Source organism: Schistocerca gregaria, chromosome 6 (assembly GCF_023897955.1).
Source record: "Schistocerca gregaria isolate iqSchGreg1 chromosome 6, iqSchGreg1.2, whole genome shotgun sequence".
NCBI classification, from domain to species: domain Eukaryota; kingdom Metazoa; phylum Arthropoda; class Insecta; order Orthoptera; family Acrididae; genus Schistocerca; species Schistocerca gregaria.
Genome location: NC_064925.1, coordinates 99,701,679 through 99,728,393, shown reverse-complemented (window position 1 = coordinate 99,728,393; position 26,715 = coordinate 99,701,679). Strand labels below are relative to the sequence as shown.

The window sequence follows — 26,715 nt, the reverse complement described above, 5'->3', positions numbered from 1 at the left end:
CAGATAGTTCACACAAGCGAGGTGTGGCCAAATTATCCAATCTAACAAAGCGTGTAAGAAAATTACAGACACCAAGGAAACTACGAACATCACGTTTTGTAGTAGGAACAGCTTAATTACGAATAGCGGCTAGTTTCTCTGGATCAGGAAGAATACCTTCTGTAGAAATAATAAGACCAAGAAATTTCACCTGAGAACGACCGAATTCAGATTTTTTCAAGTTCACTGTAATGCCAACTCTTGCAAAAATACGTAATAATAAATCCAAAATTTTGTTGTGCTCACTCCAAGAACGTTTAGCAATAAGAATATCGTCAACATATGAAGTAATACTGTCACGAAGATAAACCGCTAAAATTTCGTTTAAACTATAAATGAATGCTGCGGAAGATACAGTAAGTCCAAATGGTAATTTCCGAAATTGATAACATTTACCAAAGGCTAAAAAGGCAGTGTATATTCTACAATCAGGGTGAAGTTCTATTTGCAAAAAACTTGCGCGCATATCAATCGTGGATAAAACTTTAATTCCATGGAAATGTTGAAGAAGTTCATCTAGATTTTGTGGACGGTCAGTTTCAGGAATGATGATATTTATCTGTCTGGAATCCAGAACCAAACGAATTGACCCATCCTTTTTAAGAACGACGTGTAATGGGCTGGTATAAGGACTGACTGCTGGCTCAATAATGCCTTGATCTAACATGCATTGAAGTTCACTCTTAACCTTGTCTCTATAAGCCAAAGGAATAGCGTACGTTTTTCCTCGAAATGGTGTGTGTTCTTTTGCTTTAAATAAATATTGGAAACCTTGTATAGTTCCTGTGTGATGACTAAATACTGTAGCATGTGACGTCAAAATTTGGTGCAGTTCTTCTCTTGCAACGTCATCTGGCACTTCAGCTTTCTCAACCTTTTCATTAATTAATTCTTCGCTATTAATTATATCATCCATCACGTCTCTGTATCTATTGTAGTTGTCATGAATGAACACATTGTCGTCATAATGCTCAGCGAAAATATCAGAATTAAGAAACCTTAAACATTTTGTGTCTGATTCCTTAAAGTTTAAAATTGCCTTATGTGTGTTAAGTAACTCCATACCTAATATAATTTGTGTACTGAGTAATGGAACAATAATCAAATTAGCAAAAAATTCATATCCTTGGCAAATGAAATTTAAGTTGGTCTGTTGTTTGACTTCCACACTTTTTCCAGGAATAGCTCCTCAAATTGTAGTTTTAGAAACAGGTAACACAGGACAAGCAATAGTTCTTATACATATACGAAAAACTGATTCACTAATGACATTCAATGGGCTCCCAGAATCTAAAACTGCAGTGAACTTATTCTTATCCACACATACTTCAATAACAGGATGTAAAAATGCGTCTACATTATTTTCCTTTTCGTCTAGCAAAATGTCTCTCATATCTTCCAGGCGTACGTAGTGTAAAGTCGTAGTGTCATTACTTTCTGAACCGTCTATATTGCTGCCAGAAGCCGAAGCTACAAGTCTTTGATTATACCCGTCATTTCGCGGATCAATTTCTACGATTTGCACTTGTCTCTCTGAATTTCTGTCACGCGGAGGATGCCAATTAAGTCCCTCCTGTCTGTTAGATGTAAATTCTTGGTTGTGTCTGTTATTAAAATTTCTATTTTCCTGTCTATCTGCATGGCTGCTTCTTGTGTAATTTCGACTGTCACTTCTGAAATTATTGTTATATCTACTACCCTGGTTATTTCTGTAGTAAGAATTTCTATTACAGTATGAATAATTTCTGTCTTGATGATACCGATTACTGTTTCCGTATGATTGATCATTCCGATAGGAATTTCCGTTATTATAATTGTCTGTGTAATTTCTGTTAGAACGTCTGTTATTGTCATAAGGCTGGTATCTATTGTCCTGTGTTACGTCTGTCATTTTCAAAATTACCGCTATAACGTCTGTTGCGATCACTATCCCTTTTCTCTGAAAATCTATTGTAATTACTGTTACTGAAAAAATTACAAGAAGTCCCGTCGTCGTTGTCATACTCAGGTTCTTGTAGCAACGTCTTAAAAGTCTCAATGTCGTCTTTACATCTTCCGGCTAAAGCAATTTGTCTTATCGATTGTGGCAGCTTAATTAAGCAAATGCGAATTAATTCAGTTGGGCTATAAGGGTTGGAAAGGAACTGATTCTTTCGAATCATGTCTCCAAAGTATTCGGCCGGCTTGCGGAACTCAGACTGTTTAAAATTACGCTGCATAATAAGACTATGTTTGACTCTGTCTTGCGTGTTTTCGGACCAATATGCCGATAGAACTGCATGATAAAAATCATTTACATTATTACAATCTCTAATAAGTTCGCGCATCCGCGTCGCCGGTTCGGTTTCTAAATATCCACACATAAATCCCAGTTTGTGACTTAGTGGCCAGTTTGGTGGAAGTGCGTACATAAATTGATCTAACCATGATCATGGAAGTATGTCATTCTTAGAATTGGGAAAGATTTTAAATTTCCGAACAGTTAAAAAGTGTTTATAATCAAAGTTTTCGCCTCGTGGCGACAAAGACCTACCGCGTCTGTTCCAGTCCCAATGTCGATTATTGTCAAGTTCGCGCTCCTGGCGCTCTCTTGTTGCTTCTCGTAAATGAAATAAATTATTTTCTTCAAACCTCTCTGCTATCTGTGATTCTACATTTCTTCTGCTGTCTTTTCCTACGATTTCGCCTTCAAGTTGTTTGACTTTCTTTCGTAACTAGTACTCTATCGACGTCTCAACAAGCACAGATCACGCCTACTTCAGAACTAGTACTACTCTCTCCAACTTCTCAGCGGCAACTGCCAGTGGTGGCGGCTGAATAATACTCTTTGGCGCAATCTCTGGCGCTCTGACTCAGTGTAGCCACCTTTCAAAGTTTTATATTTGCAAGAGCCACGCAAATCTCCTACTACCTGTATATTCTCGGTTGTAAACTACATAATTATGTGTTAGTACAGTTTTTGATGGCTGTGCCCTCATTCAGAAATCGTTTCCACATGATTTCACAATGTATTTATGTGAACGTGTACTGCTACATAAAGACAAGTCGTTGTTTGACGTAGTTGCCAAAAATCTCGAAAAGTACTTGATCATCGCACTTCAAATTTTTACACGTTACACAATTAAGCTTTTGGAAGGACGTACGTTGTATATTGTTTTAAACGATAATGAACATACTTTTTTTGTACATGTTGTGATGTAAAAATATGCGGTTTCTCTATTTTTCTCACAGATTTCACTACGATAGCCGTCCATGTAAACCATGAGACAATAGTTTCTCCCATATATAATCTTTCTCCATAAATAAAATTTCAAACAAAAATTATATGTTAGTCTGTTTTCTTCTTCGCTGTCGTTTTTTCTCAGAAAATTGGGAAGTTATATTTACAGGTAAACGGTTTATTATTTGATTACTACTATAGAATCTGAGTCGTTCGAAATCAATTACTAGCGTAATTCTACCCATTCACAGATTAATACTGTGCAAAATCCAGTCACTGAGGCTTCTGTTCTCACTTATCCAGCAGCTGAGGAGGTCCTGTCATAACCAGTACACTAATGATTCCAACAGATTTACCTATTCCTTTTACAATGAAGAGCCAATGAAACTGGCACCTGCCTTATATCGTGCAGAGCCGCCCCAAGTACGCAGATGTGCCGCAACACGACGTGGCATGGAGTCGACTAATGTCTGAAGTAGTGCTGGGGGGATCTGCCACCATGAATCCGGCAGGGCTATCCATAAATCCGTAAGAGGACGACGGGGTGGAGATATCTTCTCAACAGCACGTTGCAAGGCATCCCAGATATGCTCCCTAATGTTCATCTCTGGGGAATTTGGTAGTCAACAAAAGTGTTTAAACTTAGAAGTGTGTTTCTGAAGCCATTCTATAGCAATTCTGGACGTGTGGGGTGTCCCATTGTCCTGCTGGAATTGCCCAACTCCGTCGGAATTCACAATGGACATGACTGGAAGCACGTGATGAGACAGGATGCTTATGTACGTGTCGCCTGTCAGAGTCATATCTGTACGTATCATGGATCCCATATCACTCGATCTACACGCGCCGCTCGCCATTACAGAGCCTTCACCGGGTTGAACAGTCCCCTACTGACATGTACGATCCACGGATTCATGAGGTGGTCTCCATACCTGTGCGCTTCTATGCGTTTGATACAATTTGAAACGAGACTCGTCCGACGAGGCAACATGTTTCCAGTCATTAACAATCCACTGCCAGTGTTGACAGGCTCAGGAGGGGCATAAGCCTTTGTGTCGTGCATCAAAGGTAAACGAGTGGGTCTTCGGTTCCGAAGGCCCATGTCGATAATGCTTCCGTGAATGTTTCGCGCGCTGACACTTGTTGATGGCCCAGCACTGAAATCTGCAGCAATTTGGGGAAGGGTTGCACATCTGTCGCATTGAACGTTTTTCTACAGTCGTCGTTGGTCCCGTTCTTACATGATCTTTTTCTCGCCGTAGCAATAACGGAGATTTGATGTTTTATCGGATTACGGGAAAATCCACACTTCATTGCTACCTCAGGAATGCTTTATTCAGTCGCTTGTGGGCCGGCTATAACGCCACGTTAAAACTCACTTAAATCTTGATTACCTGCCATTGTAGCAGCAGTAGCCGATCTAACAACTGCGCCAGACACTTATTTTATATAGGCGTTGCCGACCGCAGCGCCGTATTCTGCCTGTTTACATACTCGTATATCTGTATTTGAACACGCATGCCTGTAATAGTTTCATTGTCGTTTCAGTGCAAGTGACTCCAGTTCCCAATCAAAGTTTCGCTTGTGATAATACTAAACAAGGCTCAAGGTTAGAGGAAGGGGAGAAGAGGAGATGGAGAGGGAGGAGGAGGGGACAAATGGATACAGAGAAGTGTGAGGAGGAAATAGAGAAGGAGGAGGAGATGACGGAAAGAGGTAGAGGGGAGAAGAAGAAGGTAAAAAGAGGGTTGAGGGAAAATGGACAGAGAGAGGGTGGGGGGGGGGGGGGAGATTCAAATGGTTCAAATGGCTCTGAGCACTATCGGACTTACATCTGAGGTCATCAGTCCCCTAAAACTCAGAACTACTTAAACCTAACTAACCTAAGTACATCACACACATCCATGCCCGAGGCAGGATTCGAACCTGCGACCGTAGCGGTCGCGCGGTTCCAAACTGTAGCGCCTAAAACCGCTCGGCCAAAAGGTTTCGAGTGACGTGCTTAACGTATTTCGCAGCCAATAAAAGGTTGTGAGCTACAGTAACATACTTCGTTGACTGACAGCAATATCTCTTCGTAAATTCGTTTCCATTTATTGAAGTGTAGATACTTATAGTATTATTAAGTGTTGGAAAGTGAGTATAGAAGAAATGAAGTGTGTGCACAATTGCATTATAGTGAAACTACCAGTATTGGATATAAGCAGCGATAATTCGTGAAAGACTTGTAACTAGCGGTATTCATATCAATTCTATGGTACCGTAGGTCTTAAAACACAGCATTGAACTGTTGTAAGATGTCAACAACATGGTACGAAGAAATACGGCCATTCAAATAGCGCGCGAGATACACCAAGAGGCGAGAAGCAACAACTGGAATAAATGGAGGAACAATTTCTAGTCACTGACTAAAATAAAGAGTAAGAAATATTATAAGGGAAAGGAATCCTGGGCATCGATGTATACATTCTGTTACAATGGAATAACCAGTTCAGAAATGTGTACAAAGTCCTAAATACGCTTCGTGAAATGAATGTAAGTAGCGATATTCCCAAAAGTTATGTGAAACGAGTACACTACGTTTCAGTGCATGACCGTGAATGATTAAAATTGCTTACTAACCGTTGACTCAACTTGTAACCTTAAAGTAGAGCATCTGTAAACTCTAAGAACAGAATGTCTATAGGTCGCTGGTTACAAATAGCTAACCACCTGTAGGTTGTTGATGGTTTAGTACCTGCAATACTAAATGGTTGACTACCTTATAATGAAAGTGACTAATCACATAGAACGGAAAATGCTTCACTATCATAACTGTAGAGGCCTAACAACCTGTAACTATATATGATCAAAACTTTGTGTAAAAAAGATAAAAAAGTAAGTATACGTGACAAATGTACTAAACAGTAAAAGATTGACTAATTGTAGTTGTGAGCAGCTGTTTAAATGTTGCTGATTACTATGATGTACCTGATTAGAGTTGCTGAAGGCGGATAAAATACTAAAAATACGACTGTGTGTGACTGTTTGCGTGTTGGACACCCACAAAATATATTCGTGTTTGTGCCCAAACCAAAACATGAAACGTAGTTTACAAAAATGTACGTTGAATAAGTTCAATTTTTCCGACTCAGACAACAAATGACAGAAAGTACCAAATAACATGGGTCTTTTCAGTTATTAAATAGTGCTTGTTTTTTATCACCGTTAACCATCTAGTGTAGTGTAACGGACAGCATGTGCGCTTGCAATACAGGGAGGTGCGTCAAACTTGGATCAAATGCGCGTGGCGGATTAAGGTCAGTTGGTGTGGCTTTTAGACGGTTTTCCACCCTGCTTTAGACAGTTCCTGAGATGATCTCCAACACCTGGCTCAGAAAATACAAGGTGGAGACAGCTAAAATTCCATAACACATACAACAAAGTTTAGATGATCCATAGACAGGCGACGTACACGATCTCTGTCTCTTAGGTGTAAAGACAGCTGTGGCAACAGCTAAGACATTCTGCAACTAAGTTAAAGAAAATAAATTCGCGAAGTTGTGTGAAAACAATGGTCCTGGCACTGTGGGTTGTCAGATGACCCACGGATCATCACCCATGGTGGGTGAAATAACAGTCAGGAAAACAGTAGGTTTATTTAAATATCTTTATCATTTGGTCTTTATCATTTATCATTGGCCTCCCCCCATGAACTATGGACCTTGCCGTTGGTGGGGAGGCTTGCGTGCCTCAGCGATACAGATGGCCGTACCGTAGGTGCAACCACAACGAAGGGGAATCTGTTGAGAGGCCAGACAAAGGTGTGGTTCCTGAAGAGGAGCAGCAGCCTTTTCAGTAGTTGCAGGGGCAACAGTCTGGATCATTGACTGATCTGGCCTTGCAACATTAACCAAAACGGCCTTGCTGTGCTGGTACTGCGAACGGCTGAAAGCAAGGGGAAACTACAGTCGTAATTTTTCCCGAGGACATACAGCTTTACTGTATGATTAAATGATGATGGCGTGCTCTTGGGTAAAATATTCCGGAGGTAAAATAGTCCCCCATTCGGATCTCTGAGCGGGGACTACTCAGGAGGACGTCTTTATCAAGAGAAAGAAAACTGGCGTTCTACGAATCGGAGCGTGGAATGTCAGATCCCTTAATCGGGCAGGCAGGTTAGAAAATTTAAAGAGGGAAATGGATAGGTTAAAGTTAGATATAGTGGGAATTAGTGAAGTTCGGTGGCAGGAGGAACAAGACTTCTGGTCAGGTGACTACAGGTTTATAAACACAAAATCAAATAGGGGTAATGCAGGAGTAGGTTTAATAATGAATAAAAAATAGGAGTGCGGGTAAGCTACTACAAACAGCATAGTGAACGCATTATTGTGGCCAAGATAAACACAAAGCCCATGCCTACTACAGTAGTACAAGTTTATATTCCAACTAGCACTGCAGATGATGAAGAAATTGGTGAAATGTTTGATGAGATAAAAGAAATTATTCAGGTAGTGAAGGGAGACGAACATTTTAATAGTCATGGGTGACTGGAATTCGTCAGTAGGGAAAGGGAGGGAAGGAAACATAGTGGGTGAATATGGATTGTGGCTAAGAAATGAAAGAGGAAGCCGTCTGGTAGAATTTTGCACAGAGCATAACTTAATCATAGCTAACACTTGGTTCAAGAATCATAAAAGAAGGTTGTATACATGGAAGAATCCTGCAGATACTAAAAGGTATCAGATAGATTATATAATGGTAAGACAGAGATTTAGGAACCAGGTTTTAAATTGTAGGACATTTCCAGGGGCAGATGTGGACTCTGACCACAATCTATTGGTTATGACCTGTAGATTAAAACTGAAGAAACTGTAAAAAGGTGGGAATTTAAGGACATGGGATCTGGATAAGCTGAAAGAACCAGAGGTTGTACAGAGTTTCAAGGAGAGCATAAGGGAACAATCGACAGGAATGGGGGAAAGAAACACAGTAGAAGAAGAATGGGTAGCTCTGAGGGATGAAGTAGTGAAGGCAGCTGAGGATAAAGTAGGTAAAAAGACGAGGGCTGCTAGAAATCCTTGGGTAACAGAAGAAATATTGAATTTAATTGATGAAAGGAGAAAATATAAAAATGCAGTAAATGAAGCAGGCAAAAAGGAATACAAACGTCTCAAAAATGAGATCGACAGGAAGTGCAAAATGGCTAAGCAGGCATGGCTAGAGGACAAATGTAAGGATGTAGAAGCTTATCTCACTAGGGGTAAGATAGATACTGCCTACAGGAAAATTAAAGAGACCTTTGGAGAGAAGAGAACCACATGTATGAATTACAAGAGCTCAGATGGCAACCCAGTTCTAAGCAAAGAAGGGAAGGCAGAAAGGTGGAAGGAGTATATAGAGGGTTTATACAAGGGCGATGTACTTAAGGACAATATTACGGAAATGGAAGAAGATGTAGATGAAGACGAAATGGGAGATAAGATACTGCGTGAAGAGTTTGACGGAGCACTGAAAGACCTGAGTCGAAACAAAGCACCGGGAGTAGACAACATTCCATTAGAACTACTGACGGCCTTGGGAGAGCCAGTCATGACAAAACTCTACCATCTGGTGAGCAAGATGTATGAGACAGGCGAAATACCCTCAGACTTCAAGAAGAATATAATAATTCCAATCTCAAAGAAAGCAGGTGCTGACAGATGTGAAAATTACCGAACAATCAGTTTAATACGTCACGGATGCAAAATAGTAACGCGAATTCTTTACAGACGAATGGAAAAGCTGGTAGAAGCCGACCTCGGGGAAGATCAGTTTGGATTCCGTAGAAATGTTGGAACACGTGAGGCAATACTGACCCTACGACTTATCTTAGAAGCTAGATTAAGGAAAGGCAAACCTACGTTTCTAGCATTTGTAGACTTAGAGAAGGCTTTTGATAATGTTGACTGGAATACTCTCTTTCAAATTGTGACGGTGGCAGGGATAAAATACAGGGAGCGAAAGGCTATTTACAATTTGTACAGAAACCAGATGGCAGTTATAAGAGCCGAGGGCCATGAAAGGGAAGCAGTGGTTGGGAAAGGAGTGAGACAGGGTTGTAGCCTCTCCCCGATGTTATTCAATCTGTATATTGAACAAGCAGTAAAGGAAACAAAAGAAAAATTCGGAGTAGGTATTATAATTCATGGAGAAGAAATAAAAACTTTGAGGTTCGCCGATGACATTGTAATTCTGTCGGAGACAGCAAAGGACCTGGAAGAGCAGTTGAACGGAATGGACAATGTCTTGAAAGGAGGATATAAGATGAACATCAACAAAAGCAAAACGAGGATAATGGAATGTAGTCAAATTAAATCGGGTGATGCTGAGGGAATTAGATTAGGAAATGAGACACTTAAAGTAGTAAAGGAGTTTTGCTATTTAGGAAGTAAAATAACTGATGATGTTCGACGTAGAGAGGATATAAAATGTAGACTGGCAATGACAAGGAAAGCGTTTCTGAAGAAGAGAAATTTGTTAACATCGAGTATAGATTTATGTATCAGGAAGTCGTTTCTGAAAGTATTTGTATGGAGTGTAGCCATGTATGGAAGTGAAACATGGAGGATAACTAGTTTGGACAAGAAGAGAATAGAAGCTTTCGAAATGTGGTGCTACAGAAGAATGCTGAAGATAAGGTGGATAGATCACGTAACTAATGAGGAGGTATTAAATAGGATTGAGGAGAAGAGAAGTTTGTCGCACAACTTGACTAGAAGAAGGGATAGGTTGGTAGGACATGTTTTGAGGCATCAAGGGATCACAAATTTAGCATTGGAGGGCAGCGTGGAGGGTAAAAATCGTAGAGGGAGTCCAAGAGATGAATACACTAACCAGATTCAGAATGATGTAGGTTGCAGTAGGTACTGGGAGATGAAGAAGCTTGCACAGGACGGAGTAGCATGGAGAGCTGCATCAAACCAGTCTCAGGACTGAAGGCCACAACAACAACAATATTATTTTAGCCATTGGCCGTAGTACATGAGAAACGGTTCGCCGGAGGCTTCTAGGTGCCTCTCAAGCGAAAAAGTAGACTGTCATTGCTGACAACACAAAGAGTGGGACCAAGCATGATATCACTCGAATGCCACTGTCTGCGACGACTCCAGCTGGCTGTGGTAACAGCAAGGCGGCGCCGCTGGCGATCCCATCGTGACCTCCCTCCGGTCCTCCAGGCCTCCAGCAGGCAGGCGGCTCTCTCCTCTGGCGGTAGCTGGTCTCTTGGTACCGTAGGCAGGCTGCCTCTTCCCGTGATCAAACAGCAGATCCCGTACTGCGTTACGGGATGTTGCTCTGTGTGTCACAGGTTCATCGTGTAGACTGTGAACTGAAACGAGAACATCTTAGTACACGAATGGCTGAGTACTTAAATGCTCCAGACTATGTTTGTTTAGGTCTTAAGGCACATAGTCTAAACACTTCCATGGTGGCAAGTGTCGACAGGCTTCCATCCTTCTGCTAGTGTATTGCAACCTCAGATGTTGCTACAATGCGCCCAGCTGGCTCTGCTTTGGAACGCCTGTCTGCCATGTTTTACATGAGAACGCTTAACATTCTTGCCTGCCTGTGGCTAGCTCTATTCCAACCCACTTCCGCTCTGGGGTACCTTTTGATCAAATACGGTCGGTATGTTACACTGCCATACTTTTTATGAAGTCCCAGTCGCATGGGTCGACCAAACTAGATTATCCTTTGTACTACAGTTCCAGGCGACTGGCCCTTCTACCCTGTTTGGGCATCAGGGGTGGGTGTCGGCGTGGTTCAACCGATTGGGCGTTAGGTCGCTGTTACGTCGTCGTCATCAGTGACGCTGTCCCTGAGGACCGGCCGGCGGAGGGTGTTGCCTGTTGCTGCACCGGCGACTCCCGGCGTCGTCACGAGCCGCAGCGTTTGCAGGAGGCAAGCTATGCTGGAACTCGTGCTGCTAACCTCCTACTGCCTGCACAGCCACTGACCGAGCACAGCGTCACGTTTCCCGAGCAGTTAGCATCAGCATGTCTCCACCACGGCACGAGCGGTGTGGCTGAGCTACCGGAAAATGTATTGGAAGAACCAACAGTAAAGAGGAAGATTGCTAAAAACAGCCACCTTCTTCTACACAGCCACGCCCTACAACCCCGACCACGTCACCCGCTCCAGTCATCCTATTACAATCTTCTTTCTGCTGCTTTTATGCACAGGTATCCAACCCACTGGAATCTCGATGACAGCTGGGTCTGAACTCAATCTTGTGCTTCGTCTTCTACAGATTAAAAACTATGCTCATCAGAGCAAGTGCCATCACTGTGAGCGGTATGACAATAGTCAATGTTGTCTCTTTTGGGTACTGATTTTCGCTATATAAATTTACATGCTGCAATAAGATTTTCAGGGAGACTCGTCCCTCCTGCTGGTTCAGAGATGTGTTCATATACTACATTAATTCCAGCCTTAGAGCTTAATTTAAGCTTGTTAGATTTGTGGCAGGAACACTTCGATGGGCTCCTCTGGCAAATACAAATGACGATGCCAAATATTCAGGTGAGTTATCCCAATATGGGGGCGGATGAATGAAAAGTAGGCCACATTATCTCGCACTCTGCTCCATTTAATAATAAAGCTCTCCTGTTTAATTCGAGCCTCTTTGCTGACGTTAGCGTCCCCTGGTCGAAACAACTAACCACTGCTACCGTCTAGTGAAAGGTAGTATACAACCACAGCCCCTCGATCTGCTGAAAGTACAATTCTTGCTCGGTCACTTCTTTATTGCGTTCTCTTACCTCCTTTCATCCCATTAGCAGTTACACTTTGCAAGAATCCTCGACCTCTCTTATTACCGTGTTCGGACAGACTGTTTTGCCCGGTAGAATTTTTCTAACTTTGCTTTCTCCATTTCTACATATCTGCCGTTGTCTTTGGCAATTAACAATACGTCCTGCGTTTCTACTCATAAATTTCATCAATATCCCCCACTTGGCAGTATAAGAGTGAACAGTACACTTCAAAAAAAGTTTTGCATCACCCTGGTTCTCAGAACTCCTGAAGATAGAGGTTGACTGTGGTTATTGTATCACAGACACAGTTCCTTTTACTGTTTAGAGAAACCCACGCAAAGAAGTAAACAACCATGCATGAGCACCCCCTATTAGATGGAGGGGGTCCGACTGCCGACCAGTTGCAATCATTCCACCAGGAAAGAGGCACAAGGCTCGTGTTGTCTATAGTTCAGCCATGCCTAGATGGTCAATACCGCCGTTCGATAGATTCCACATCGTTACTTTGTGCCAGGAAGGGCTCTCAACAAGGGAAGTGTCGTGGCGTCTCGGAGTCAACCAAAGCGTTGTTGCTCCGACATCGAGGAGATAGAGACAGGAACGGTCAATGACATGCCTCGCTCAGGCCGCCCAAGGGCTACTACTGCAATGGATGACCGCTATCTACGGATTATGGCTCGTAGTAATCCTGACAGCAATGCCACCAGGTTGAATAATGCTTTTCGTGCAGCCACAGGACATCATGTTGCGACTCAAACTGTGCGCAATAGGCTGCATGAAGCGCAACTTCACTCCTAACGTCCATGGCGAGGTCCATCTTTGCAACCACGACCCCGTGCAGCGCGGTACAGATTGGTCTAGCAACATGCCGAATGGACAGCTCAGGATTGACATCATGTTCTCTTCACCGACGAGTATCGCATATACCCTTAACCACATAATCGTCTGAGACGTGTTTGGAGACAATCCGGTCAGGCTGAACGCCTTTGACATATTGCCTAGCGAATGCAGAAAGGTGGAGTTTCTCTGCTGTTTTGGGGTGGCATTATGTGGGGCCGCTGGTGGTCATGGAAGGCGCCGTAACGGCTGTAGGGTACGTGAATGCCATCCTCCGACCGATAGTGCAACTATATCGGCAGCATATTGGCGAGGCATTCGTTTTCATGGATGACAATTCGCACCCCCTTCGTGCACATCTTGTGAATGACTTCATTGAGGATAACGATATCGCTCGACTAGAGTTGCCAGCATATTTCCAGACATGAACCTTATCGAATATGCTTGGGATAGATTCAAAAGGGCTGTTTATGAGCGACGTGACCCATCAATCACTCTGAGGGATCTACGCCGAATCCCCGTTGAGGTGTGGGATAATCTGGACCAACAGTGCCTTGATGAACTTGTGGGTAGTATGCCACGACGAATACAGGCATGCATCAATGCAAGAGAACGTGCTACTGGGTATTAGAGGTACGTGTGTACAGAATTCTGCACCACTACCTCTGAAGGTCTCGCTGTTTGGTGGTACAACATGCAATGTGTGGTTTTCATGAGCAGCAAAAAAGGCGGAACCGAGGTGACGCAAAACTTTTTTTGATGTGTGTATGTAACACTTGTAATGCGCTTGTTTCCCTCCTACTAGTACAGAAACAGAAATGTAAACTTTCGCATCACCAATATTTACCGATACTGTCGCTACCTTGAAATAAAAAGGTAAGGTATGGGCTCGGCTTGTAAAACCAATCCCAACTCCAGCGGTAGTTCCTTTTGTACTTTCCTTGGACTCTCTAAGTATTGGTCTGGCGACAGCAAGTTTAGCCCTAGCTAATCTCTTACAGCCTGGTACAAAGCCTCCTGTAGTTCTGTTAATCTCCCTCGTGATTCTCAAACAGTATCATCTACGGGCTCCAACCATTTTGTCGTTACTACGTTCCTCTCTAAGACTTACATTTCCATTTGTAGTTCCCTGATCTCTTCAGCAGATCTGGCATACTGGATTACTTCTCCAGCCAGTTTTCGTAGTAGTCGTATGTTATTCGATACGTTCTTCCCTAAACTTGCAGTCTGCTCAGTGTGCCAATCACTCACGGCTTTGTTTCTTTTTGCCCACTGCTTAACCTACGATGCCGTTCACCCTTCGAATGTCTTCCTCATCATCAGTGCCAAATATTGTTTTTATAAGCATCAATCCAATCGCTTTTCCTTCACGTATGTGGAATACTCCCCAGTGCCTTGGTCATCTCAGTCCCTAACTTCTCGCCTGCTCCATGTACATGTACAAGTGCACCTATGTCCAATAATATCCCGCAACCCTTTTCTCCAACTATTCCCCTTATCACAGATCCACCTCACTCTTACTGGAAATGCCCATAGGTGCGCCTGGTGTTCTCGTTAGTGTTTAACACCTTCTTCTTCCCCGTCCTCTACTTCTAAAACGATTACTTCATCTTGCTTTATTCACATCACCCTGAGGCTGCGACACTGCCACCTTACATGCCACATTCGTCCACACCTGAAACTTTTATATTAGTTGCAAACATTGTTCGTTTACCTGCACGCCAGTCGACAAATCGATCTCGTTATGCTCTTTAGCTAACTGTACTGCTGTGCACAAACCCGTCTGACCCTGTCGATACACATCTTAGCATTTCCGCATGCAACCCTCTTAAAAAAGCATCGAGCGCCCTCTGTTCAGCTTCTTGCGAATAATTTCAGCGACTGGAGCATACTGTCCTAATTCATAGGTAAATCCATTAATTTTCCTTATCCTACCCACACATTGTTCCACATTTCCCATATTTCTCTTAGATATTACTCCTAATTGCTCAGTATAGTGTCTGAGACTATTTCGTTTCGTACATCTCTCAATTAAACCTTCTTTAAATTCTTCGAATGTGTCTTAATTTTACAACACTCAGTAATTTCTTTTCAGAGCAATCTTATATCTCAGCAAGATTTCCAAGGTTTCCCACAAAGGCCTATACATCCTCGGTTGCCTTACCCGAAGAGGAGCAATTGAACTTTCGATTGACAAATCTACACACCACTGTGACGATCGCGATTCTATCAACCCGCACAGTTCTATATTAACTGTGCTACCTTTCCTAACAATATTCATACTGCTTCCTGCTCTGACACATCTTGCGTCTCATGTTCCGTCGAAGTTCTGTCACTGAAAAAATTTATTTTCAGAACTGACACTCAAAAGACAGGAAAACAAAATACATTAACTTAATTCTTACGTCTAATCATGAGCCATCTTGACTCCCGGCATTGAGTAGCCATATGCCCTCAACGATAACACGTATAATATTTTACCGGAACTGATTCCATACACGGCGCTGAGTGGCCCTAAAAGTTTCACCGTGCACATCTAACAGGCACTAACTTGACTTCCGTTACCTCCAAAACTTGACATACCCACTGGTTTTCTGCTCTCAATAAAATCTACTTCATAAAGTTCACTACTGTCAAACCTCTTCTCCATGGCCGGCCAAAATAAAATTAAATTTTTTTGCACTGACTGTATTGTAGGCTGTAGGTCCTTACATTGCTCTAAAAAGCTGACGTCAATGATCTGACACCACTGTTAGATGGCCCATGGACTGTCACCTCTGGAGAGTGAAATAAGACGTCAGGAAGACAGTAGATTTGCTTCATTAGCTTCTTTGTTCCGACTATCGGTCATAGCGCAACAGCAACAGTTTGGTGGAGGCGTCGGGTTGCCTCTCATGGGAAGTAATAGACGTCCGGCATTGCTGACAGCGCAAAGAGAAGGGCCGAGCGTGGCATCACTCTAAAGCCCCTGTCAGCGACGCCTCCGGCTGTAACCGTGATGACAGCGCGACGCCACTGCTGGCTACACCACAGGGACCGCTGTTGATCTCCCGCAAGCGAGTAGGTGGCTCTCTGCTCCTGTGGTGGCTACTCTCGTGCCTCAGGGCAGGCTGCCCCGCCCTGTGATACAACAGCGGACCCTGTACTTTAGTAAGGGATGTTGCTCCACGTGACACAGGCTCGTGGTCTAGGCTGTGATACTAAGACGAGAATATGTTAGTACACAAATGGCTGTGTACTTACGCGCTCCAGACTATGTCCGTTTAGAGCTTGAGGCATATACCCTAAACACTTTCGTGGTGGCAAGTGACGAAAGGATTCTGTCCTTTTGCTAGCATATTGTAATGTCGGCTGTTGCTACACTGGGCCCTGCTAGCTCTGCTTCGCAACGCCTCTTGTCTGTATTTTGATTCCTGGGGCTGGTTCTGTAGTATCTCACTTCCACTCTGGCGCGCTTTTTGACAGAATATCGTCGGTAAGTTACAAAATAAATGATCAGTGAGGCCATTCACGACTAGGTAAAAATCTATATCTTTTTAATTTCGATAATCATACTGGATGTTTTGAAAGCCTACAACTGTGTCAATAGAGGAAGATCTTAAGGTACACCATCCCTTCATCAAAAATCACATACAATGGCTAAACGGTACGGCAAGAAAGGAAGAATGAATTGATTGTTGATGTTTATAACGATCATCCTCCTTTACGTCCTCTGCACTACTGCTGATGACGTGTTTGAGGCTGAAACTGACTTTCAGCGAGGTTCTGTTCTGAAATAATCTATCACTTCTTTGGGATGCTACTCACATATTTTAATGTAGCCACAGGAGAAGACTACATGATCTTAATACAACACCTTCTGATACAGAAAAGTACATGATCCAGCACAATGTTTATGAAAATGTTTTAAATACTGAATACTGGCAAACACATCCTGCCCCAGACAGCATGACTGTACATCTCGTCTGCCACATCCAGAGTGACGAACAGGAACTTAAATAAAAATTGGAAACACATCCTACGACATACAGCATGTCTGTTCTTCTCGACCGCCTAATCCAGAGTGACAAACAGCCTGAAACACTTCGCACGTCATACCAGAAAAGCCGTGATCCGAACGCTTCCGAAGTGCTTCGTCTGCAGTTTCGTCAGTCTTTTGTTTTTGATTTAAAATGTTTTTAATAATTCTAAAATGACTGATTGATAGTCAGTTGTTGAGAGATATTTATATTAAAAAGAGAAGTCATTCCAATGAGTAGTTTAACTAATAATAATAACTATACTTTCACGTTTTGGCGCAATTGCTCCGAACACAGCAGTCAACCACAGAGCAGTAGCATTATGCAGGCAGTATTTCTCACAGGAATGGTACCGAATCTAACATCTGTCACAGGTACCTCACATTTCATCATCTATATACTTCTTGCATCTCCACTGCTCTGGGAACAGCTCCTTGGAGCCTAATATGATGGCTGACTAAGTCAGAAATATTACAACGGACGAGCCAGAAAGTTTTGTACACCACAAAATATCAGGGGTAAAAGTTCTTAGTGACAAGCTATACAGTGGATCGATTAATTTCTTCAAATATTTCTCTTGTTTATAATAACTACAGTAAATCATATAAATATGTTCATCCTCTCGAACATTTGTTTCAATATTTGCTACAAAGCAGTAGAGGAACAGGATACGAAGCATAACTGTTAATTTAAATAGTAACTGCTCTAATGATAATAGTTGCAATAGACAATTTATTTATTACAAAATTGTGAAGACTTTCGTGGTCACTTGTTGACAAAATGCCTGTTGGTTTCTGTCTCAGGTTCTTGGGCTGACGTACGTTTGATGATTTTTCTGACTTTTCGCGAGCCTGAGTAGCTGGTATTGCCAAAACTTCACCTTTCACTGCTGTTGGTGGACTGGAGTCGACCTCGCGGCCGCAGATTATACACTCCTGGAAATTGAAATAAGAACACTGTGAATTCATTGTCCCAGGAAAGGGAAACTTTATTGACACATTCCTGGAGTCAGATACATCACATGATCACACTGACAGAACCACAGGCACATAGACACAGGCAACAGAGCATGCACAATGTCGGCACTAGTACAATGTATATCCACCTTTCGCAGCAATGCAGGCTGCTATTCTCCCATGGAGACGATCGTAGAGATGCTGGATGTAGTCCTGTGGAACGGCTTGCCATGCCATTTCCACCTGGCGCCTCAGTTGGACCAGCGTTCGTGCTGGACGTGCAGACCGCGTGAGACGACGCTTCATCCAGTCCCAAACATGCTCAATGGGGGACAGATCCGGAGATCTTGCTGGCCAGGGTAGTTGACTTACACCTTCTAGAGCACGTTGGGTGGCACAGGATACATGCGGACGTGCATTGTCCTGATGGAACAGCAAGTTCCCTTGCCGGTCTAGGAATGGTAGACGATGGGTTCGATGACGGTTTGGATGTACCGTGCACTATTCAGTGTCCCCTCGACGATCACCAGAGGTGTACGGCCAGTGTAGGAGATCGCTCCCCACACTATGATGCCAGGTGTTGGCCCTGTGTGCCTCCGTCGTATGCAGTCCTGATTGTGGCGCTCACCTGCACGGCGCCAAACACGCATACGACCATCATTGGCACCATGGCAGAAGCGACTCTCATCGCTGAAGACGACAAGTCTCCATTCGTCCCTCCATTCACGCCTGTCGCGACACCACTGGAGGCGGGCTGCACGATGTTGGGGCGTGAGCGGAAGACGGCCTAAGGGTGTGCGGGACCGTAGCCAGCTTCATGGAGACGGTTGCGAATGGTCCTCGCCAACCCCAGAAGCAACAGTGTCCCTAATTTGCTGGGAAGTGGCGGTGCGGTCCCCTACGGCACTGCGTAGGATCCTACGGTCTTGGCGTGCATCCGTGCGTCGCTGCGGTCCGGTCCCAGGTCGACGGGCACGTGCACCTTCCGCCGACCACTGGCGACGACATCGATGTACAGTGGAGACCTCACGCCCCACGTGTTGAGCAATTCGGCGGTACGTCCACCCGGCCTCCCGCATGCCCACTATATGCCCTCGCTCAAAGTCCGTCAACTGCACATACGGTTCACGTCCACGCTGTCGCGGCATGCTACCAGTGTTAAAGACTGCGATGGAGCTCCGTATGCCACGGCAAACTGGCTGACACTGACGGCGGCGGTGCACAAATGCTGCGCAGCTAGCGCCATTCGACGGCCAACACCGCGGTTCCTGGTGTGTCCGCTGTGCCGTGCGTGTGATCATTGCTTGTACAGCCCTCTCGCAGTGTCCGGAGCAAGTATGGTGGGTCTGACACACCGGTGTCAATGTGTTCTTTTTTCCATTTCCAGGAGTGTATTATGTACATGGCGCGCCAACGTCCAAGGGTTTTTCGGTGGACTTCACCATTACAGTTCTCACCGCGCTGCCCCCAATGGTCGTTCGCTGCGGCACAGGAAGTCAAGATCCGTTCACTTTGTTGAGGCTTTCTTCTTTCCTGTTGAAACTATTGTCATGTTTATGTATTTCTGTAGCTTGATTGAACAAGTGGCTGCGATACTCTTCTCTACAGCAAGAAATCCGTTAGACGAATTTTACTGTGTGGTCTGTCTCACACAGGCCGATCCGCTTACGTTCGGTGATTCTGGTGTTGATTAATGGTCCAGTCATTCCAGCATATACTTTTCCAAATGTACGTGGTATGCGGTACGGTAGGCGACATATTCCCGACAATTCAAGTGAGTCTTCTTTCGCTTTTGCCGATCTGAGACACTTTTTGATCTTCTTTGTCGGTTTACAAATAGTCTTCGTGCTGTATTTACACAATACACGTCCTATTCTGTCTGTAACTCTGGAAATGTTAGGCATAAAGGCCGTACGTGACACTTCTTATTCCGACCTGTCACCTTGCTGAGTGTTTGACTCTTGACAGTTCTTACGTAACTGGTGCGGTACCCAGTGCTCCCCAAAACCCTAAGTATTGCATCTCGCGTCTGAGGTTCAGCGGCTCACCTACTCGTCTCGTTCGCTTTACGAGCGTATTAATCATGGCTCTATTCTGGCATGGGTAGGTATCGGTCCGCTTGTATCTGTTTTCGATACACAGTGTGTCCCAGGTTTTCAGCAGCCCTTGTCACTATTGCGTCTGCAAAAGGTAGCTGTCCGTCCTTTTGTACCTCCATGGTAATTTTTATTTTGGCATGGCGACTATTAAGATGTCTTAGTAAATCACCGTTCACCACCATGGCTCCACACAACGAAGAAATTGTCGGCGTATCTGTACCACACTTTAGGTTTACAAGGTGCCAATTCTAGTTCCTCTGCTTCGAAATGTTGCTTGAAGAACTCCGTCACCACCAGACTAAGTGGACTAGTCTTGGTGAAGCCTTCCAGCCGATCGTAGAAGTTGCCATTCCACAAGAAATATCTCCTGGTTTGACATGTGCGAAAGAGGCCGGAGAGACGGGAAAATGGAACCGATATACTCTAGATAATTATTGGGTGGCACTTCGGTAAACTAAGAAATAACAACAAAGCTGATCAGGACTTGTTTGGTCCAAGCTTTACTTTCTTCAGTTTCTCAGTTAAATGTCCTGAATCCTTTATGTATGGGTCAGTCTTTGTCATGTGCAGGAAGAGCAGAGAGTTGCTTTGCCAATTTATACCTCGCTGAGCCAGGGGCGCTAACATCGGTCTTGACGGAACATTAGGCTTATCTATCTTTGGTAACCCATACAGATGAGGTGGTAAGGCTTCTGTGTTGGGCCGGTTCCTCTGTATGTTCGCCGAGAGAGAAGACGCCTTGATTAACCGATTCGTATTCCGTGTTAGATTTCGGTATGTCATGAGATTTAATAGGTCCTGGATGTTCTGCTCATAATTATTTATTTTATTTCATTATTTTTTTTAGTTAGATTGGGCAGATTAGGACCTTGTGTCGCTGTCTTATATTGGACTAGAAACAACATACATAAAAAATATTGTGAGGCATTTTCGAAAAGTAAGATACGATTAGGCGCGAAATGGAAACCACTGTGAAAATCCGATGGAACTTGGCACAGATGTGTTGGGCAGTGTCTTTAGTGTGCCTGTTGATCGCTTCAAGTCGCTCGTTTCAGTTCAGAACGCAAAGTGATCACACAGAAATGCCTAAAACAAAAGTGTCTCCCGCCAAGTATGTGGATCTGCTGAAAGATTTCGCCTGAAGCTATGCAGCCCTCATAACATAAATGTTATTCGTTTCTTTCTTCAAGACAATTTTCAGCCATATTCTGCAGGGGCCATGAAGACGCTTCTGCAGGGTTTTCGATGGGCAGTGTTTGATCGCCCACAATACAGCACTTAATTGACTCACTCCGTTGTTCATCTCTGCTGGCATGAACCGCTGGCTATGAGGACAACATTCTGGCACAAACAACGAAGCCCGCCGTTGTGGTCGAACGGTTCTAGGCGCTTCAGTCTGGAACCGCACTGCTGCTTCGGTCGCAGGTTCGAATCCTGCCTCGAGCATGGATGTGTGTGTTGTCCTTAGGCTCGTTAGGTTTCAGTAGTTCTAAGTCTAGGGGACTGATGACCTCAGATGTTAAGTCCCATAGTGCTTAGAGCAATTTGAACCATTTGAACAAAACAACGAAAGGCAGACCATTGTAGAGAATTGACAGAAAGCACAGGCGGCTGCATTATGTGACAAGAGTACTGGAATGTTTGTACAATGCCACGACAAATCTCGAAATCGGGGCGGTGACTATTTAGAGAGGTAGCTGGAAGCTGTGGATAACTATCGCGAATAAAAAATTTTGGATTTTCGTTGTGGTTTTTCATTTCGCTACCGATTGGACCTTAATCGGAACAGCCCTCGTACAAACACATTCTCAGTTTCTATACATCATTCTGATTCAGTCATGTACACCTGAGGAGTTACGTTATAATAAAATAGTTACGAACACAAACAGTAACAGTGTTTCTTTCTTCTTTCGCTTACGGCATAGTCCTGCAGCGATCGCAGGGTCCGCGTGACAACGGATTTGGCAATTTTTCTTTTAAGGAAGGCCGGATGCCCTTCCTGCCACCACCCCGTACCCCCAGGATGGAATCAGTGTATCCCAACTGTCTACATCTAGTGTAAATCGTGAAATAGTGTGGACTTGTTTCAAATGTCTGCGACGCGTGGAACTGAGGCGGAACGTGTGGACCAGCCTGGCATTCACCTAGCAGGATGTGGAAAACCGCCTAAAAACCACAACCAGGCTGGCCGGCACACCGGCCCTCGTCGTTAATCCGCAGGGCGGATTCGATTCGGGGCCGGCACGCCTACCTGAGTCCAGGAAGCAGCGCGTTAGTGCTCTCGGCTACCCTGGCGGGTAAACAGTAACAGTGTATTGTAATAATAATATTATCCACTAAAACAGAACGCCTCTGACTGAGCAATTCTTAGGGAAGCTATCGTGTCGCAATACCTTCGTACTATCTTAAGCTTTTACGTAATGGAATAATTTGATCTATTGACAGCATGTGTGTGTGTGTGTGTGTGTGTGTGAGTGAGTGAGTGTGTGAATTTTGCCGAATGAAGGATGCACGGTATCTACAACTAGTACACAAGAAATACTATCTTATAACACTAGCTTCTAAAATAACAAGATATGTGTTTATGGATTGTACTGAACAGATAAAGAGAGTACTGTAGGACAAGAGAAGCAGAACGTAACCCACCCAGATGTCACATACAGTACTAATAAACTGCAGCGCTTTAAAATAGGAATAAATTCTAGAAGCGTCTCATGTCATGCAAGAAAAAACGTCACTGATGCAGTGTTCTATCAGTTAATTCAGTTATATCATTGATGAACTTTTCGCTTGCATATGTGTTGTCTGCTAGTGTTCTGTTATCTGTGCAAGTTTTGCTGCGAAAATCAACAGCAGAAATCAGGTAGCTAACGGTTCCAAGACGTTAATTATCTCTACTGGTTGAGGTGCACAACTGTGCATTGCAGTCTGCTAACTGCTTTGATTTATTACTTACAAAACACCCTGTTGCAGGTTCTACATAGGCTCGAGGCTGGTGGTCGTGCTGACGCAACCAGAAGACATCCAGAGGGTGCTGCTGGGCGGCAAATCACGAGAAAATATGCCACGTGAACGTGAACCTTTCGTCACGTACACCTTCCGTACATTTCTGGGAGACGGGCTAATCGGCGTCCAGGGTGAACGATGGAAAAGGCACCGGAAGCACATCGAACGAGTATTTCATATAGAAGTAAGTCGAATTTGGTGTACGATTCTCTTACCTATAATACATTATGGTATTAAAGGGTCTTCTCACTCTTAATCGCTTAAGCAGAAAGTACGCAGTGCGAACGTTCCATTGTCACACTACATATCACACCTTCCTCCCTTGCCAGCCTACCGATACAGGTGTTGCGTTGAGACAGTTCAAAATGCTTCAAATGGCTCTGAGCACTATGGGACTTAACATCTGAGGTCATCAGTCCCCTAGACTTAGAACTACTCAAACCTAACTAACCTAACGACATAACACACAACCATGCCCGAGGCAGGATTCGAACCTGCGACCGTAGCAGCCGCGTAGTTCCGGACTGAAGCGCCCAGAACCGCTCGGCTACAACTGAGACAGTTATTTCCTTGTCATTGTCATAACTCCTAGTCGAGACGAGCTCAAGGTACTTAAAATTATCAGGTTGAAGCTAATCTGGCCGAAATCTGAACTAACACTCGCAAGGAACCCCGTGAGTGCGAGATCGCAAGTTCAATACGTAGTAAGGCTCTGTAACGTCACCTTAGGAAAATTATGAATGACTATGCTGGTAAACTACGTTATTTGCTTTTCAAACAGCTCAGCAAAACTGAACGTACTCAGACATTTCTCTCTTTACTTATTCTGACCATCACTAAAATGACACACAATATTTTTTGCGCAATGCAATCTAACTTTCAATAAGCCCTACAAAAGAATGGCCCTGACTAACAATAACCTATACCTTTGATGAATCACTTACCTCACAAAAACCTTCGTTACTCGAACTGCTGCAATACAGCAAGCGCCAATACTGCCAGCTAAATAAAACTTTCCAACTATTGAAGGGACTAAATGCTGATAGGCATAGTTAGCAAATGATTTTGTAGAGAACAAACAATGTATTTACCTTAATAGTGTTCAAAAGTCATATATATATATATATATATATATATATATATATATATATATATATATATATGACATCCATCTTTACATATTTCGTTTTTCTGGCGGACACACGTCCAGATCGTCGGCTTATAACAACCTCTCAAAACTCTGGCATCTCTCTCTCCACATCCACCACTGCTGGCGGCTCACCTCCAACTGCCCAACGCTACGCGCTGTTCACATCCAACCGCCCAATACTACAATAGCGAATATTCCAACAATGCCAACCAGCCACAGACTGCACGCAGCACAGTCAGTGATTTTTATACAGAGCGCTACGTGGCTTTACCAACATAAAAACCTAAACAGCCTACTTACAGCTCATTTGAAAGTGTAATGTTAACAATTACGACAGGAAAAAATTTAGCTGATACGTGTCCGGAAGACGCAGAGGTCAACCTTCCTTGGGCTGTAATTAGTACACTTCACATAATGGACGTCGTCCACACTCAGGAAATGTTCAAAACTAACTTGTACCATGAACACCGATTGAAAACTGGCGCCCCATAGTGATCATAAAGTTTCGCTCAATCAAGATCGAAGGCGAAATCCTTGTGAGTTACAAATCGCGCAGGACGTTCAGCTAGGTGTGCACATAGAATCATATTGCTGTAACGGGTTGGTGAGAACTGATCGAATGTGATGGCATGTAATCGAACGCGAAACAGTCTGTCGTGGAGCTTATAGTGAGAATGGCTATTCCTTAAAACGTAGTTTCAGATATTGCGATAATATGTTTTATGGATAGCAACAAAAAACATCCAGACGCTGAATTCGTCAAGTGGTTCCAGGTTATATGAATTACAATGTCACACTCTTTTTAGCAGGGATAGTTTGCTCTAAAGGGGTATGATTTTCATTCGCAGATCAGGACCCAAGCAATAGCAAGTTACTTTGACCAGCTATTGCCCACAAACAGTATTGATACCACAGTTGTAGTTCTCTTACGCCCATTATCCCACTCTTGCTTTCTGTGACGAAAATATTCTCTGCAAGAACTTTCACTGGAGTGAGTGCAGTGGAGAGCCTGTGATCCATCGCACGTTGGCTGGGGCGAGGCAGCACACACAGTTAAGTAGTGTCATTGACTTGGTACGGATGTACCGTGTAATATTAATAAATTTTATGGGGACCTGCCGTTGTGGGTGTTCATTTTAGGAATTGACTATGCCCATTTAGGCAAGCTGTTTTTTATTTTGTTCTGAAGAAGGCGTGGTTATCCACGTTGAAACCTGGGTAAACACCGGGAATTTTCGCAGTCGAGGCGGATTATTCATAATTTATATTCTCTGCAGTCCTTGCAAGATCACACACACCAGAATGTATCGTAGGGGGCAGTGCACCTCCTGCTTCTCGCAGCACAATAAGTAACTTTCCAGCGGATTTACCATCCAAATTAACACTCGGCATAGTTGTATACAAATGTATATAGGCACTGATTTTAGTTGCTCTTCATACAACTCTCTTGGTACCTCTAATTTCCAAGGCTACTTTCGTAGGCATCTCTTCAAATCCCGTTTGGTCGGATCTGAAAAACATTCCTCACTGAACGATGGGATAAGTTTGTTTATCTCATCTACATATTTTCGGATCCTTTCTACAGTTTTCTGTGTGTTGATGCTTTGTTTGAAATTCCATTATCTTACGTCTTCCAATTCCGTAGCACTGTTTAAAGTTGTGCAGTCACCCACTGCTCCCATCGAAATCATTGTAACCTAGTCACGCGCAACTTAATGTGCATAACGTAGTGGGTGACACTCATGACATCCTGTAAATTGTATCGAGCATCCTGAAACACGCGGACACCAGTTGTTGTGACAAGTGCACTATGCCCTCCGTTGAACATCCATAGGTATTCTTATGCCGATACACGGTCATATTGCTACGGACGTATTTGAAATTTCTTCATATTTATTATTTTACTATGCTGCGGATGATCTTCTGGGTACGTAATTATGTTTGGTACCCGCTCCTTGGACAACGATTGTCCTTTACCACGTTTCACCCGAGACGGGATTTGTGGCTCCCAGTTCGACAAGAATGATGAACTATGTGTTTCGACCCCTGCTTCAGTATCACTTTCACTTGTTAAGCTCGCATCGTCATCATTTTACTCCTCATATACATTGTCCGCACAATCGAACGTATACAACACCACACATTCGATTGACTTATCTTGCAGAAGCGCCAATATATCACGTGCCATATCTTTCACATTCTGCGAAATTCCTCGGGTTTCTTTCAGACGAAGTGTCTACTTCGGCAAGTGTTGCTGCAGAAGTAGTGCAGTGTTTGCTTTGTTTATCGGTACAATTGCCCTCCTCTGTATCAAAATCTCTGTATGTAGCACTGTTGTGATATACTCGTAGACTAAGCAGTTCAACTATGCTCCGTAATCATTCATTCATTCATGCTGTGTTCTCCATTGGTTAAATCGAATCTCCCCCCCCCCCCCCCCCCCCCCCCCCGTTGCCATTAGCAGTCAATATTGTGGTTGCATGGTAGATAATGTGTGAGACGCTGACGGTCGTAAACATCGCTGGCCTTTTGCCATCTCGCACTCAAGAAATTAGTTGTCAGACGAAGTAAGAGCGCATACTGAGTATAAATCGCTAATACACTTCTATTTGCAG

The 26,715-nt window shown here is 43.6% G+C and overlaps 1 protein-coding gene across 1 annotated transcript in view; it reads left to right on the top strand.

Annotated features, from left to right (window-relative positions):
* The window catches only part of LOC126278086 (cytochrome P450 4g1-like), a 104,619-nt gene that overhangs the window by 22,053 nt on the left and 55,851 nt on the right, over positions 1–26,715 (top strand). Inside the window, exon 2 of the mRNA XM_049977930.1 lies at positions 22,918–23,134. Coding sequence (XP_049833887.1) covers positions 22,918–23,134 — 217 coding nt within the window. The remainder of the gene's footprint in view (positions 1–22,917; positions 23,135–26,715) is intronic.